The sequence below is a fragment of the Diplotaxodon limnothrissa genome, linkage group LG7 (genome assembly GCF_057381915.1).
Source record: "Diplotaxodon limnothrissa isolate DT_005_m linkage group LG7, D_limnothrissa_male_GT1.1, whole genome shotgun sequence".
NCBI lineage: Eukaryota > Metazoa > Chordata > Actinopteri > Cichliformes > Cichlidae > Diplotaxodon > Diplotaxodon limnothrissa.
Genome location: NC_140602.1, coordinates 2678905 through 2697419, shown reverse-complemented (window position 1 = coordinate 2697419; position 18515 = coordinate 2678905). Strand labels below are relative to the sequence as shown.

Below are 18515 nucleotides of genomic sequence, written 5' to 3'. Positions count from 1 at the left end.
TGAAACTAACCTCAGCAGAGAACTAGGACAAAGACAGGAAGTAAAACAATAGAAGAAAAGCAAAGAAAATAATTACCAAAATAAAGCAGGAACTCTGTGTAACAGCCAGGAGAAGCATATGTAAAGAACTAGAGGATGAACATGAGGGTAGAAACAATAAGGACAGTTATCCTGGAACACATAAACAAGAATCAGTGTTTTAAGAAACATGGTGTATTCATTATTATTCAATATTCGTCACCTATGCTGCCAATAACTTCTGTGCCTAGTAGATGAAATCTGGAACACTTGATGGGGATGAAAAGCGCACTTCCTTTTACTGCATGACGACACGCCATCATTAATAAATGGAGCAGACCGGAGCAGAGCAGACCTCGTGGACATGGGGTGCAGGTGAACTATTTCAGCCCACCTCATCCATCATTAAAACAAGCCACTGTAAAGACAGACATGTTGGAATTATCAGCTGATGGATGGGTGGATGGAAAGACGTAGCTGATGGCAGGTGGTCAGATAGATCCATTATGAGATTTATGATGAAACATTTTAAAACCCATAGACAAAGTCATGACTGCCATCATGCTATGTGATACCAATGAGACACACGTTACAGGTATCAGGATCAGATACAGCGTTCAAGTTCAAGCCTGCATTCCAGTTTATCTATTATTAATGGATGTACAAGCCAGGCCAAAACATGAATCCACTGAAAGCACAGCTGTTTTACACGTGAGCTGTGGGGCGTAGCCGGGTGTGCCGGAGTGTCTTAAAGAAATATCCACACGCCACGACCAAGGGGGTCGTACCCCGTGCATATGGAACATGTAACGTGTGGAGAGATAGTCTCGATATGCTAGAGACCGACAGGTGCAGCACACATTCTGTCCTTGTCCAACACTCAAACTATAGCCAGCTTCCTTAATATTTTACTATCCACGCTGCAGCGCTCCTCTTTATTGCTGTGAGTTATCTTGAACCAAGCGATGCCGCAACCATCTGCGTGTGTGATGTTGAATTAGGTAGAGGGGATTAAAGCCTTGGAGGGACACGAGTCTTAATTAACCCGCAGATCTTCAATTCCGTGCGTTCAGCAACAGAAAAGTCTGAACTCTACCTCAGTCTTTTTCATTATTTATTTGGTGCTCAATCCTTTTAAATAAAAGAATTCAAGGTTTTCCCTCTGCACTTTATCTCACTGCAAGACAGCTCGACTGGGACCTGTTCTGTAGAAAAGATATATCTACTGTACGGGAATGTAGAGAACATATATGTGGTTCACGTCTGGTGTTTCTAGCTAAGCTGTTGGAAATGTTATATGTTAGATCTTAGCCATGTTAAAGCTAATCACTCAGACTACCAGGCTTCTATTCTGTCTGTCAAACTCTTTCTTCTTCACATGCTTCACATTCACAGAGTTCACAGAGACAGAAAGCACACAGCACTACACCATGGACTCAAAATAGTTTATATTTGATGATGATAAATATTTCACATACATACATAGAGCTGCCATAAGACAGTAAAACGTTCAGACATTAACATTTTTGCAGTATTTTTACATACCTGATGTCACAAACTCTTACATTTTACATCACAGTTACATTATATTCATTATATTCCAGTGAAAAGTTACTTTGTTTGTACTTTTGGTTCAACAGAAAGGATCTTTTGGCTTATTATTGTTACACAGCATATCCTCCCTCTGCATGCAGAAAGGCAACAAGTAGATTTACCATCATATGAACTTCACTGATTATCACACCTGAGGCGCATGTGTGTGTGTATGTGTGTGTGTATGTGTGTGTGTGTGTGTGTGTTCATTTGTCCTGCTGTCCTTGAGAGGAAAAGGCTACAGAGCAGGCAAATGTTAAACTAAAGTCGGTGTGGGTGCTATTCTGAGCCTCTGCAGAGGAAAAACAATATAAAAATACACATCTGATGATAAGAGCATACATGACACAGAACTGGAACAAAATACAACTGTGGTGTGCAGGATAGAGGCGATAAGCCACATGCAGCTTACAACATGGCAAACAGATCTGAGATATGTGGATTTAAAGAATGCATGCAAACTTGGTCTGTTTCCAAAGCAGACCAAACAATATTTTTTTATTATTGAGCTAATGGTACCGACATGCTGGCTGCTGCAGGCTGCTGCTGCTGCCTTCATTATAAAAACCATAACAGCAAAAGCGGGTAATTTAAATATGATGTTCACTGAGATAAACAGGTGTAGATCAACTAATGGAAACTGGTGAGGTAAAAGTGTGGAAGATTTAATCAGCTTGAAACTTCATTACTTAATTAAATCATGCAAGTGGAAAACTAAAAAGAAACCTGTTCCGAGTACTGATCAGCTGCTGGGACTGATGTATTTGACCCTGCAGTGTTTTTGTAGGAGGAAACTATCAAGCAGTAGGTAACAGAACCAAAACTAACCTTAAGGCTCTATTTTTAAATTGCTGTTTCAATTATAGACAGAGCCTCTGAATAAAGTACATGTGAACTGTTTTGCATATTATAAGCTGCAGAGAATGCAGAGTTTAACTGCTTCTGTTATGGCTGCAAGGTTTCCCCAAAACCTATTAAACAGAGAGCGCATTCAAACTGAAGATGTGAAAACGTGAACCTCGTGGAAAACACTCCAGCCGCTGCTGCCTCTAAAGCCGAGCTCATCGGAGCTTTTACACGGAAGCATGAAGGAACTAAACCAAAGGTTAGCACGTTTTCCGTGCATTACATAACCTTTGCCCCATCCAGCAGCACATTTCTATGTGAGTGGAGACACTAAAGTGGGTCTGACTTTCTGAGAGACAATAGGGAGTCGTTCTCTTTTATTGACTTCTTTGTAGCCATTAGTTGATGTACAGTTTTATATAAAAGTCGGGGCATCCCTGAGAGATGTCGTCAGCTACAAGTCATCCTTCACACATGAATTGTCAGCCCGTCTTCTTGCAGATCATTTTGTGAGACAGGGCTCACACGGCATGTTGTTCAGGTTGAGAGACTGCAGGGCTGTTCCAGAGGTTTCAGCTGATGTTCCTCCTGTGAGTCGAACTTCACTGCAAGACATCTGCATTCAGAATCTGCTGATTTTTGGCAGAATCCATTGTTAACTTTGGATTTCTGAATCACTGGCCCGAATCCACTTAAATAAGGGCAAACCAGTCTTAAATTAAGCTTTACTAAGAAGCAAATCATTCATTAACCTCCTAGAACCTGGTGTCCACATATGTGGACATCACATTTTGGGTCGTCTAGACCAAAATACTAGATTTTGCTCTACAAGGGCCTGAAATCCACTTACGAGGACATTATACTGCCACTGTTCTATCAAAATTTAAAACAAATGTCCTCATATGTGGATCTCATTTTATTCAGAACCAAAAGTCAGGTTTAAAAAAATAATAATAAAATTTTACATTCATCAGGTCCCAATCAGCCCAAATAGCAAAGAGAAATTAAAAATGCTGCTGTGGAAGAGTTCAGGTCTTAGGAGGTTAAATATTGCTAGAATTTGCTTTTCTAATATTTTAAAAACTGACCCTAGATTAAATGAAAATGAAATATTAAGCTGTCTGAAAGGGGTCTTTGTTTTTGATTTTGATTTCTATGGTTTCGCTTAAATGTCATTCAGACTGTGGAAATGATGAGCTGGAAGCATTTTCGGTTCTTTTCACAGCATCCGCCTGTTTTCAGTGCATCGGCTAACTTCAGTTTTAGACCCTCAGTTAGTATCTTAGACACGATTTTAATGAGCTATTTTTAAGTGTTTTACAGGTAAATCAGTGCATATAAGCCTGATTATGTTTTAAAATGAGGAAACAAAATTTGAAAGACACATAATTGATCTGGAACAACGAGACCGGAAGAAAAAATAATAATTTTTTTTTCACCACTTCACCTCTTGGACTAAAGCGAAGAATCAGCCACCTGCAGTTAGACTGAGTGACCTATTAAAATCACAGCGAGTGTATTAATGAGCCAATCAGAAAAGGAAATGATTGTTAAAAGAAAAGTTATTTCCTGTTGCTGAAAATAAAATCACCTTTGATTTTAACGATGGGCTTGATAATGAAGGGATTTGACTTAATGATGAAGTTTAAGAAAACTGAACACGAACAATTGACCTTTTTTAAATATCTGTTAGCAGCACACTTATTATTTACTGGGTGTGGACACCATCTAGTCAATAACCAAGGTAAATATATATATATATAAATCTTTCCTCCTTTTGAATGAGGAAAAGATGAGCAAAAAACAGCTTAACCTAAATACACTGGCAGAAATTGCAATAGCACAAAGATTCAGTAACACTGTCCCCTCGAGAAGTTTAGTTGCCCTGAAGTCTGCTGTGTTTCCGATGCCCGCAACACATTTTGCAGCTGAGGAAAAGTGCAAACCATCACTGCCCACATTTTTCATATTTCTATGTATACTGTGTGGAGACATGTACTGCACGTCAATCAAACCACCATACATAACACACAGATTGATGGCCTGTGTAGATTACTCCATGTACATTCTGAAGCTTTGGCTTGGCTCTCGATGCCAACGGCGAAAATCAATTTTAGCTGTGCTAACACACCAGAGAGAACGACAACCTCGCACACATGCAAAGGCACAGACAAGCTCACATATTATGTATCATGAGAAACAGTCCAGTGAAGTGAGGAGTGTGAAGTGGGAGAGCCATCAGTCAGGCAGCAGGGTCCAGTGGAGGCCTACCAGTGCAGGACTGGTTGTTACGGTTGTTACAGAAGCACATATTTGTCGTTAGTGAGCTGCCAATATGAGTAATGCATCCTCCTTACAATTTCCATGCCCACTACACTTCAGGAGACACGTAGCAAAATAAGGACAAATGTACAGGCAAATGCATTTAGGTGCTAGGGCATGATTAAAGATGCTAATGCATGAATTTTGGCTTTACGGCGTTTACAGGTCACTCGGTTGGGTCTCTTTGACACTAGGATAGTATGAACAGTAAAAGAAGTGAACAAACACACCAAAGAAAAACAAAACAAACACACTATTTGACTTTGATTTGTCCTTACTCTGGCACTAAACATTAAACGTTATCAACACTGCAGCATGTTGTAAAGGGCGTGAAGTCATCAGAGTCCTCGAAACTTACTCAAACACTCGGGCTTTTGTGTTAGTCACTGTAACAGCCATGCTCAGCCCAGCTTGGCTCTTGTGTCTTGGCTGTAAAACAGGACCTGGAGGAGGATGGCGACATCAATCAGGATCTGGACTGAACCGCACACCCAGAACTGCGCCGGGCTTTCATTCATCACAAAATAGGTGGTCTTGAAGACGTCACCAGCTGTCCACAGCAGCACCATTTTCACACTGGAGCAATGGAAACACAAAGAGACAAGTGTGAGCTTTCCTCAAAGCACTGACATTTTGCAAACTGGCTTTCTTGCTCAGCATTAGACAGAAGATAGATGCTAGTGTGCTAGCATAACTGGAGCCAGTTAGCATAACTTAGCATAAAGCTAAACGTCAAACCGAGAACAGTTAGTCTGGTTCTGCTGGATTGTACCTACCCGCTTATTAACCCATCACTCATAAACATGATAGAAATCATTTGTTAAATTTGTACTGAAAACAACAAGTGTAAAAATTACAACTCCACGTTAGGAAGGGTTATGAGCAGTGTTGGGACTAACGCGTTATTAAGTAACGCGTTACAGTAACTACGTTATTATTGTGGTAACGAGCACGGTAACTAGTTATTATGCCAAAATCAGGAACGCGTTACTCGTTACTGGGATTTAGATAGGGTCGTTACTCGTTACTTCGTGTGGTGGCATCGCGGAGTTTCCACAGATTCAGTAACATTAGCAAGTGGTGGAGGCAGCAGGTGGATGAAGGAAAAGGGAGGCAGAAGGAAAAGAGACCCGAGGCGGCCGCCGGTCCAAGTGTGAACTGAACTTCAGGTAAGAAGTTATGACCTGCAGTCTCTCTGGGTCAGATATAAACCAAGTTTAGGTGGAGTTTATTTTCGTTATTCTGACTTTTTCCGTACTGCGTGCTAGCTAGCATGACGGAGTTTCTATACAGCTGGGTGGTGCTATGAAGTTAATGATGTTGAACCTTATTTTGTTCATAAGTTATTAGAGTTGCCAACCGTCCCGTCTGGTATTCAGAGAAAATATTACGCGTTTCTTATTGAGGTGAAAAGGAACAGTTTGTCCCGTAATTCAGCTACAATGAAAAAGGCACAAAGCTGGAGTTATTCTGTGTCTTTGCTGCACAGCTGCCTCTTCTTCTCTCATTCTCTCTCCCTCTCTCTCCTGTTTCTACTTCAATCATGAAACTGATCGATGATCAGCTGATCGGCTCTCTTGTTTGTTTATCGCTCACTTTGCGCCGAAAGAGGAAACCAGCGGATGTCGCGCTAAACAACAGCAGCACGTTTAAGCTTGATCAGCTATTGTTAGAATTTATTTAACATTAATTTCTAGTATCAGCTGATGTTTGCTGGAGCCACAGCTGTAAAAAAAAAAGCTGCTGGTCATGATATGGTTTGGTTATCTGGTGAGAGGGAAACATGAAGATGAAACCAGGAGATGTCCTTACTGGATCATCAGAGCTGAGCAGGTGATGGAGAAACAGGTTTACCTTTTAGGTGACATGAATGAGTTGAAGGGAAGTTATGAACTGTTTCTGAGAGACAAATAACCCCAGGATCCTTTTTTAGGTAGCTGACAGCTGGTAACTGTGCAGGGGCGGATCTAGCAAAGTGTGGCCAAGGGGGCATGTAGGGCATTAACAGGGAATGGGGGGCACAAAGAAATACTTTTCTTTCTTATTCTCATTTAAAATGTCTAGCTTTTAAAAAATAATTATCTGAATCTTACAACAAACGATTGATAGATTGATGCATATATACCATCAAAACAGTGTACATCACTGTCACAACAGTGTTTGTTTTCATTCAAAGGCTTTATGATTTTTCCTATAATGGTGGGCCAGTTTCTAGTCAAAATGCCCGGGCCAATTTTCTTTCCCAGTCCAGCCCTGTATGCAGCTCATCTGCAGTCTGGTGTTACCTACATCTTCCTATTCAGAAGGCAGAATTTCTGAGTTCTGAGTACAATCGAAAGCACCACGACTGCAGTTTTTGTGTTGGATGTAAAAGGCGCACATGACTCTGTGACGTAGGCTAGAATCATGGCAGCAGTCAATGACGGTCCAGGCGTGGGATTTCTCTCGTGGAAATATGCACGTTATCATATCCTTTCTATTGGTAGGTGGCACAGTGCACTTGTGGCAAGTAAGCAAGCTAGAAGACTGCAAAGTTATGGAAGAAACACATTAACAAGAGAATTCTGAGTAAAACCAAAGTTACTTTCCCTAGTAACTAGTTACTTTGAAAGTAACGAGTAACTTGAAGTAACTGAGTTACTTTTGAGAGAAGTAACTAGTAATGTAACTAAGTTACTATTTTAAAGTAACTTACCCAACACTGGTTATGAGTGAGAAATGTATTGACTGGCAACCAATGAAGACTCCAGGAAGCACCAGTATACCCTCCAACATGCCCGCTGTTAAGGTGCAGGAAACTGCTGCAATGAGTATTGCGCAGTCTGATGTTGGGGTGATTTTGCTGGGACATCCACTCCAGGGAAGATTGTGGCATTGTATTATTAACACACAGCTTAATATTCCAGACCAGCAAACTGCCTAACCCTCTGCTTTATAGAGGTGGTCACATCAGCTCATGATTAATTAATCCAGTGCATTTGATTAGTAGCATCTAGCTGCTACACAGCCTCTTAATAAGACAACACAGAATTTAATGAAAAATTCTTTTCACGTGACTCTAACCTAAAATCATGCATGTCAGTTTCACAGTTCAGCTGTACAGATGCAGCAGATGATTATTCTGTCAGTTGGCCTTGGAGTTGCTTATTATCACTAACTAATTTGCTGACTTCAGGTGAATATTTATCGCACAGGCATAAAAGGAGGGAATGCTTTTTCAAGCAAACAAGTTTTTATTTCCCAAAATGTTAAATTATTACCTTAAAATGCTTTCTTTCATACAGCACACAAACAATCCTCCTGTTGATTAGGCCTCCCAAAGAGTCCAAAATAACAGCACTATCAGCCAAAAGTAGCTTTTTGTTTTCATTTGAAAAGTTTAAACTGATTTTTTTATTTTCTTGATTAAGTTCCCGTTGTCTAAGAAGCAGCAGGAGAGGCAGTGAAAAATCATTAGTCAGAGTGAAGTTTAGTCTAAGCTTCTGATTGATCAGAGCAAGTTAGAGAAAGCAAAGGAAAGACTGTCGGAGACACGGGGCTGAAAAGAAAGACTCGAGTCATCAGCCAAGCTGGCAGCCTGCTCCTAACACGGGACCTTGAAGAAGTCATCTGAAAATTTGCAAAAAGCACAGTACAGAAATCACCGTCTCATCACTGCTTATTGCACTCTTCCATCAGTTATTCACACTGCCTTCTCAAGCTTTTGCCTCCTTCCCACCCTTTTCTCCTTTTTGTTGCAGTCTTGACTCATTTACTGTCAAGCTCCTTCAACTCTTACTCTTCATGCTCTATGCTCTTACAGCACCTCACTCCCACTCCACCTACTCTCTGCTCTCTCCTCTATTTTTTATTCTTTCTTTGTGAACAGCAAAGACCCATAGGCATGAATGTAATATGAGTTTATTCTTTTTATTAGAGCTGGCTGGGCCTGGCCAGGACAATCAGTCATCAGTGAGACATACAGTAAAAGGGTCACACGGGAGGGGGTGAGGGAGTGCAGAGAGACAGAGACAGAGAGGCTGCGGAAAACAGAATTCATCCAGCATGCAGCAAGAAAGAGACGGGGCTAAGACGAGTCAAACCACCAGAGAGAAAGTGAGGGATCTCTGCGAGCGGGACGGAGACCTCTGCGAGATCGCTATGGATGATGAGTGTGTGTCGAGCACAGGCAGCCTAATGACCGTGGGGACGGCAGTCCTGCACTATCCTTCAGCTACCCTTGCAGAGCGGCATCAAACTCTCCCCTGGGCTCCCTTCAGGCTGATGAGGAACACAAACAAGCTCGCCCTGCCATAGAAATTATTCAAGATATGTGTAACTGTACCAAATGTAGATGGTTCAGGTTATATGTCTTTGTGACTCTTCTGCACAGTGACGCATTTTAATGATTCAATTTGAGCACCTTTTAAATAATAGCTTCATTTAAAGGTGACTTCCTTTAAACCAAGTGTTCTTATTTTGACAAACAGGCCAGAGGAAGTGAAAATGATCTCAGCCATTTCTAATATAAGAACCGGAAGAATGCACGAGTCTACTGTACACAGATGACAGCTTCAGTTCACTACGCTACCAATGACACACGAATGGTTAAACTTTCTCATTTTTAATTCGTCACAGATCAGCTGCAGATGACAGTCTCGCTCCTATGCATGCTCGTAAGATCACAAAGGATCCTACCAAAGGTCTATTGTTACAATGAACTCAGATGACTCACTCATATTAGAGCGGTGATAATCCAACCGCGACTCGATTCCTTTGGACACTTTTATGTCTGGAGAAATATGTGACTCTTTTTATGCTCTGATATAGCCCGAGTCCCTCTGGAAACTGTTTCCAACTTCATTACTCTATAGGCAGCTTTTTTGAAACCCCTAACTTATCTGAATGGAGAGAGTAATAGCTGTAATTTAAATCATCAGCAGGACATAAAAATTGCACATATAGGTACTGATTAAAAAAAATGCTTTAAAAGTTTGGGAATTTTCTGTCTAAAATAAATTTTAGAAGGTTACACTTTTACTATGCATATGTAAAGTTACGCAAAATCTATGGCACAATCCAGCATTCAGTCAGTAACGAGAAGTCTGCCAGCCATGCATCAGTGCAACAACGTGCTCTTCTAAAAGGTTTGTCATTCAGGCTGTTGACTGGATCTGAAGGATTCTTCACATTTCTATTGAGTTTTTTTTCTCAGCAAAGTTTCAAAGTCACAAAATGTATTTTATTACCAACTTCACTCTGAAAGCTTTAAAAACATTCCAGTGTCCAGCTGACTTGGCTTCATCCAGTTTAACCAGCTCAGGCTCATAAGAACCAGGCTATTCCCACTGCTCCCACAGGCTGATCAGGGAGTGTCAGCGGTGTGTTACGCTCCCCTAACAATTTAAACTTTCGGGGTAAACATTCAACGGTTTGATTGAACTGCTCCAAAAATAGGCAAGCTAAGGAATTTTAAATCATTGTGCTTTTACTTCACTCTCTCTCTCAGAGACGCCAGTATTCCTCAGGGAAAATACTTGGTTTTTGTTCAGCTGAAGTTCTTTTTCTTCAAAGAAGGCTCTTAAGTGACGCTGAGATTTCTTTTGCTGTTTTATCTCTGCTGTTTTTTTCCTTTCACTGAGCCACTTTTTCCCTTTTCTCCATTGTCCTGCACAACTGCCATCTTTGTTTTTACTGACTCTGTCTTTCCCTTTACTCTGCTCCTCTCCATAGCATAAAAAGGAACAAAGTGTTATCTCATTATTAGTATTTAAAAAGACTTAAAAGACTTATTAGCTGCTACTCTGAACCATTTGCACTGCCTGGTCCAGGTTTGGCCCAGAGCTGGTATTTAGCCAGCACTGCTACCTGACTTCTGGCATGGTGAGTGGTATGTCATCCAGATATGGCCAGGCCTGGCATAGATGGCACTGTCTATGTGATGGCATGCCACATCTGGCTCGATTGTGGTTTGGTTTATGTGGCCAGGCTCATAGGAAACGGGTCTGGCCCAGATCTGGCATCAAGCTGGTACTTCTGACTGACTGGTGTCATGTATCTCAATGATGGCACTGTTTATGTTCCTATTTTCCTATTTTTGTTAGAAGACCCAAATGCCATGTTGCAATTCTATACTGCTATGGTAGCCAACGTTTCAAATGCAGGTTTGTGAGTGTACACTTTATTATGTACTATTATGTTCTGGCACATGTTGTTATTACATGGCTTGATTAAGGTACACATTAGGCTGACATCTGGGGCCAGAACTGAAACTGTTCTGGGCCAGCACAGTGTGTCTGCAACTGGCCTTGTGCTGGCCCATGTGTAGGCCACCTCTGTTAAACCAGATCTGGGCCACCAAAGGGCCGTCATTCTTTGCGGTATGTGGGCCATGTGTAAGCACATTGTGTGGGCCAGATCTAGGCCATACCAATTTTGCTATCTGGGAATGTGTAGCCATGTTCAGAAGGATAATATGCCATGTCACACGGCTCAAATCATATCAAACTGGTTTTCTGAAGAAGAAAACGAGTTCACTTCACTCAAATGACTTTCACAGATCTCAATCCAATAGAGCACCTTTGGGATGTGGTGGAATGGAAGACTTACATGATGGAGTTGTAACTGAAAAATCTGCAGCAAGTGTGTGAGGCGATTATGTCAGTGTGAACCAAAATCTCTGAGAAATGATTCCAGCACCAGTGTTGGTCAAGTTACTTGAAAAAAGTAATCAGTAACTAATTACTGATTACTTCCCCAAAAAAGTAATCCTGTTACTTTACTGATTACTTATTTTCAAAAGTAATTAATTACTTAGTTACTTAGTTACTTTTTAAAAACACGATTTACAACCTGAAGAGGTGATAAAGTGATAGATCTTTCAGCCCAATTCTACTTTTTCTGCATAATCCATCATACAAAATGTAATCAAATGGAAAAGTCTTTTTTTTTAACTTGTTTTATTAGTTTTAATCTTTTAACTTTATGCATCAAGCAAAAATGTAATTATCTGCAACATTCTCTGACTGGAAGAAATTAGTTTAACATTTAAACCTATTTTCTGCACATTCCAGCACATAAAATAAAATATTTTTTGTGTTTACACTCAGTCTTTCAAATAGATGCAAGTAAAACACAGCAGAAAATAAATAAAGTCAAAGACTCAGCGGTCCTGTTGCTCTATTTTCACCTGTAAAGCAGGAGTGGGGTAGGCGGAGGTGTGCTTTAGTGCAGGTGTGCTGCAGCCGTCAGTGGAAGGATACGGCAGTTTCTCTGTGAATTTCCCATTACGTCGTAGCTACTCGGTGCTTGTTTAGGGGTTTTTTTGCTGTAAAAAGAAGTTTTCTTCCCACGCACAGCGGACACTAATGTTTTTGTCACTTTGTATGGAATCAAACTCAAAGTAAGGTCAGTACTTCCACGCTTTAAACGCTGCACGCTCATACTCTCTCTGCACTCCATATATGATCCACTGTTGATCTGCACACAGCTGTTGTCACGAACGTCGCACTCGCTTACGTCACTGTCATGAGACATTCTCGCAAAAAATCACGGTTTTAGTAACGCAGTAACGCAGCGTTCCTACGGGAAAGTAACGGTAATCTAATTACCGTTTTTGCAATAGTAATCCCTTACTTTACTCGTTACTTGAAAAAAGTATCTCTGTCCAGCACCTTGATGAATTAATGCTACAAAGAATTAAGGAAGTACTTAAGGTAAGAGGGGCCCTAACCCCATACTAGATATAACTAACGAAGTGGCCAGTGAGTGTATATGGTCATGTGGATATGCCCAATGGGACTCTGCACCCAAATTTGGGTATAGGTCAAGACAAGTGAGCAGCTCATGGTGAAGAAGAGGAAAAAAGAAGAGTAAAAAAGTTGAAAACTACACCCATGAGAGCTCTTAGAGGTCAAAATAATTTTACACAAACTATTCTTGGTTTATTTCACTGAATGTCTATTTCTGTCCTCGTTTATTCTTCTGCCTAATCACAGCTTCGGTTTTTCCGGCAAGCCTCTCTGCCGGAGCCTAAACCTCACCCTGCCGAATACTCCGAGCCCCGCTTTGACTCATTTCTTTGCTCAGGAGACAGCAAACATCATTAATGAGGAAGAGTCATTAACAATGTAATTAAGCAGAGTGGGTCATCTGTACAGAAGAAGTCTGCACAACAGAGTGGGAAAATGAAGACAAAACACCAATTTGAGGTCGTTTGTGTCTCGCAGGCACGCGCACAAACTCACAAACATGCTTCCCACGTGTTACTGTTTGTCATGCTACTCTCATGTTGGTCCATCTGGCAGAGACGCCGTTTGTGGCTCACTCGACAGTTGATGAAAGACCTACAGAACAATTGAACTTGGTCCTGATTAAGGCTTTGAGTGCCCGCAGGGAAAAGGCGTGATTATGCTATTGATTGAGAATACTAAGTGAGTGAGTAGCTTTGTCACACGCACACACGCACAACTCAACATCACCACTTTGTGTTAAATTGTACTAAAAGGGAAACAGAAACAGGGTGTGCTAAAATGCACATTTTCTCTCACATTCTCACCAAAACACACACACACACGCATGCACGCACGCAAACACACACACATTGTTTACATAAACAAATAGCAACTCCAGCATCGGTTGCAGCATCCACCTGAGTAATGAAGGCTTTTAAAAAGCCAAGCGGTTGGCAGCTTCATTCAACGACCAAACACCTTCATCTGAGCTAAGAGGCTAGAAACGGGAGAGGAAAGGGTGAAATCTTGAACTGTGTGTTTCAGGTGTGGACGTGGACACAGGAGGATACGGGAGACAAAATGAAGAAAATTCCCAGAGATGGATGACGACGTAACCAGGCAGAGGAATGATAAATCTGAAGAGGTGTGAGAAGCGAAGCCACCCTGATGGTGATGGAAGCGACAGGAGAGGGGAGAGAGATGGAGAAACAGAGAGGGGGTCTGATTGCACTTTGCTGTGGCAGTGCGGTATGTGAGCCTCGCAGTAATGGGACTGTGTATTGAACGAGCGCTGCCAGGCCACCTATTAACTCCTCTAAGCACCCAGAGTGGACAAGTGGAACGCTACTACAGGAAGCAGGGCTGAGTGACATTTAGAAAGAGAGACAGAGAGAGAAGGATGAAAGGAGAGAGAATGAAAAGGACAACGACTCAGTTTGTGCTATTTTCTAATTTCACGTCCCAAATATTTACAAAGACGCCTGGTGCATCTTTAAATGTCACTCTGTGAAACAGAATCTCAGCATTTCATTTCTGAATTCCTTTGCAACTGCTAAAATCAATTACAAACTGTAATGTCGCCTCAAAGCTGGCGGCAGACAGTTTTATCTGTGACAACTCAATGACGATGTTTAAGACAGAGAAATAAACCTTACAGTGAAAACTGAAGCTGACTCCAGGCCCTGTGTTAACCAAAACATTCCCACCGGTCTGGGTTTCAATTCATGCAGGTGTTAAATGCCCAAAGCAAATATGTGGCAAGGTGAATTTTAAGGTGAGGACATTGGACAACACTTGCAACGACCACAAAAACAGTGTCAATCAAGTTATTTCAACTCATTTAGTTGAAGACTCCAAACATGCAAAACCGCAAATATTTTGTTCATCAAACTGCAAGTGAGTACACCCATTACTAATGTCACTGTTACAGAGGAAAGTAATGGTTGTGTTATGGAACGTGCCTAAAATAGTGTTTAATATTGTATTTGCAGCAGCTGATGGTAGTGGAGGAATGAAGAAAATAACCATGATTAAATGAGTTACTACCTATACATGGGCAGCCATTAACATCTAAATAAGGACTATTTGAAGGAAATACTGTGTCATAAAACTTCAGTCTAAACCAGCTTCAGTGTAGAAGCCAAAAACCGACAGACTCCACTTCTACAAAACATCCTGTATTGGGACAGGCAGTTGTGCCCTGCAACAATGGCATTTTTTTAATTACATGCAATGAAAACATCCCATCTTCTGAGTCTGATGGATGTTTTAAAGATAATAAGTAATCAGACATCAGAATGTATATGGAGCCAATAGAACCTGACTACTTTTAGGTTTTAGCCAAACCAAAGGGGAAGCTAAGGGAGAGGAGGAGGACGAGAGGAGAAAAGTGCGACCGCCTTCGTCAAGAGCAGAAAAAAAATCTGGCTACAACCAGGTTTCTGTAAGGCAGAGTAAATCGATTTGTTGATCAATTATTAAGTCATGTACCAACAGAGACTTGGAGGAGAGAGACCTAATATTTAATAATCCACATTTCACTGTTTTACTCTTTGGTAAAATAGGCCCCTGCACGGTATGTACCACCGGCAGATAGCGGAGGTGGCTGATATCCAGAAATCCTACCAGTGGCTGGACAAAGCCGGACTGAAAGACAGCACAGAGGCACTAATCATGGCAACACAGGAACAAGCTCTGAGCACATAAACGGTAGTAACATAAACGGTAGTAACCAGACCGAAAAGCAGCGCACATTTCGGTGCTTTTTTTTTTTTTTTTTCAATCGTTTTACGTTTTACATTTCCGAGGATAGTAGGCGGGCCCAGGTACGTATGTTCTTTTAGAGCAGAGCTACAGATTAAAAATGCCCAAGGCAAAGCGTTCAAAAGTCTGGCTGTACTTCACAGCAAAAGATGCAAACTCAGCAGCAACAAGTGCTTTAAGCTGATACTGTGATACTGTCAAAGGAGGTAACACCTCAAATCCGATGAAACACCTGGCGACGCATAGCGTTTTTTTAAAAGCCGAGAAATGCGCCGTATTTGAGAGCTTGCTGTGAGACCTCACACCGAGCACATCTACTGCGGGTGTGGTGCCTGTTATCGGACCCGGAGTTAGCAACATCCCCCAAAAACCCGAAGAATAGAGTCCTGGCCTCTAGCCCTGCCAGTGTAGCAGAAATGATGAGGATGATGATGCAGCAGCAGCCGTTCTTCTCTGCGTGAGTAGCTTAATGTTGTTGGTGTGTAATTTACGTTGAGTAGGCTAACCACGTTATTACATTAATGCATGTAAGGTGAACTAGCAAACATCATCATAGCTACATGCGGCTGTCTTCTTGTTTGATGGCAGATACTCCCTTCACCCTGGCCAAAAAGGCTAAAATGACCAAAGAAAAAGTGGGAAACAGCTAAACATGAGAGGTGTTTGGACAAAGTTTGTGTTTTTTCCATTGTTTAAGCACTGCTTCCAGCCAAGAGTGATACCATATATGCCCCATAGCTGCAGAAAAGGCTAACATTGTTATCTTTTTACAAAAAAACAGCTGAACATGAGAGGTTTTTGGACCAATTTTGTGTTCTCCATTCTTTAAGCACCGGTTTGAGCACCGTTTGAGCACCAGCACCGTTTCAAAAGTACCGGTTTTGTACTGGTATCGGATAAAACCTAAACAATACCCATCCCTACACAAGATCCATAGAGGCTGGGGTCTATCACACCAGGCAAGACCCCAGGTGCAGGATGTGTAAAGATGCCCCTGAGACAATCCAGCACATAACAGCAGGGTGCAAGATGCTAGCAAGCAGGGCATACATGGAATGCTATAACCAAGTGGCCGGCATAGTGTACAGGAACATCTGTGCTGAATATGGCCTGGAAGTCCCGGGGTCAAAATGGGAGATGCCCCCAAGGGTGGTGGAGAATGACCGAGCTAAGATCCTGTGGGACTTCCAGATATAGACGGACAAAACGGTGGTGGCTAAATAACCGGACATAGTGATGGTAGAAGAAGACGGCCGTAGTGATCGATGTAGCGGTTCCGAATGACAGCAACATCAGGAAGAAGGAACACGAGAAGCTCGAGAAATACCAAGGGCTCAGAGAAGACCTCGAGAAGATGTGGAGGGTGAAGGTAACTGTGATCCCCGTGGTAATCGGAGTACTCGGTGCGGTGACTCCCAAGCTAGGCGAGTGGCTCCAGCAGATCCAGGAACAACATTGGAGATCTCTGTCCAGAAGAGCGCAGTCCTGGGAACAGCTAAGATACTGCGCAGGACCCTCAAGCTCCCAGGCCTCTGGTAGAGGACCCAAGCTAGAAGGATAGACCGCCCACAGGGGCGAGGGGGGAATATATATTTATATGTATACCTCCTGCCCTTCTTCTAAATGCTGGTAAAGCTGGTGTATAACAGTGAAGATAATAGTAGAGTCATTGGCAAAGTGCCACGTGACTTGTAATAGAAACTGAGTCACACTTAATAGTTGCCTTCACAGTTGTTTCTCCGCTAACTGTCCTTGATTTAGATAGATTTGTCTGTAGATTTTTCCACAACGAAGAGCCAAAATCTTGCCCTCGGTATCTCAGTAGAAAAACAGCACATTTCCACTGCTGCTGCCACTGAGATAAATAAGCAGCTGATCCAACCCACAACAGCTTTAAGCTTTGAGCTGGGAATCACACTTTGCATCTGAGACCTAAAAAAAAGTCTCAATGGGAGGGGGGTTCAGAAGGTCCCAGAAACTGCTGATCCAGTACAAAGCTCTGTGGAAAAAGGCCCACTGGAGAAACAGGGGCTGATGCTTAAAAGCTTTGAAGAGCTTCAGATCCCCTTTTCCATCTTTATTTTTTAAAGCAAACATGCATGTGTGCATTGGGTTAAAATGTGTGTCCACACATGCTGTTTTAAGTGCGTGTTCACATGTGCACCCACACATGCTGGTGAGGTGATTTAGCAGCGGGGCTGCAGATCTCCCCGAGGGGGGCAGATAGAGATGAAAATCAAAGGGCCCAGTGAGAGAGGAGCCTAGCTGCTCTTAACGCACTAACTATGAATTATGCATGTTGATCGATCGCACACAGGCAAACACTGAAAAGTTCCCAACCTGCCAGAAAAAGATGGATTCTGCTAAACAAAATGAAGCAGAAGGGAGGAAAGGAGAAGAAGGGGTGTTACACAGAGTTTGCCTACGGATATTTTATATCCCTCATTGGAGTATGTCAACAGGACAGAATAGATGGGGAAGCTTTTTGGTGCTGGCTATTTAAATATATTTATTACATGTGTAATCTTGTGTAATCTGAAAGGATGCTGTAGCGTTGCTTTTCAAATACCACCTGATTCAAAGCTAAACAAACGTATTTCATGCAAGGCTGTCAAGACACTGCACACTGCATTCAGATTAAACACAGTGACTAAACCTTGGTGTGGCACACACACATTATTAATGAATGAGAAACATCTCATTCATTAATAATTATAAATGCAAGTATGTTTTTCAAAATCGGTCAACACGGTTTGAAAATAATTAAATAATATTTGAAAAAACAAGATGTGCCAGAATATTAAACCACGTCATGCTGCTAAAACAGCTTTGACTTGTAGATGTCATAGAGCGGTTTCAGACACACACAGAAGAGACTTTAAATTTTATAAAGTGCGAGGCTGAAATTCAGACTAAATGTTATGGTCCACACAAGCTTTGAGATCTGGGGAATTCAAAGGCCCTGCATCAAATCCTCTGCTACCAACTGTGGGTTTATTTTTAACTTTGACTCTCACAATCTCTCAAAGCTCATCCAGTCTCGAGGTGACTGCGTCTTTGAAGCTGTAGCTGCTAAATGTTGGAACAGCCTTGTTCAACCCTCAACCCTTTATCTCTCGCTATAACGCGGTTCACCTTTCGCAGCCTCGCTGTTTCGCAGATTTTTTATTTTTTTTGCAGCGCATTGTCTCCTGCGTCCTGATTGGCTGTAGACCATTGTCAATCAATCTCGCGCCGTGTCTCCTGTACAGTACAGGATGC

General features: G+C 41.8%; 1 protein-coding gene across 1 annotated transcript in view; it reads right to left on the bottom strand.

Moving 5' to 3' along the window:
- Positions 1-1455: 1455 nt before the first annotated feature.
- LOC146627540 (solute carrier family 66 member 2) overlaps positions 1456-18515 on the bottom strand; it is a 62299-nt gene continuing 45239 nt past the window's right edge. Inside the window, exon 5 of the mRNA XM_085358996.1 lies at positions 1456-5355. Within this exon, the coding sequence (XP_085215122.1) occupies positions 5181-5355 (175 nt within the window). The 3' untranslated portion in view covers positions 1456-5180. The remainder of the gene's footprint in view (positions 5356-18515) is intronic.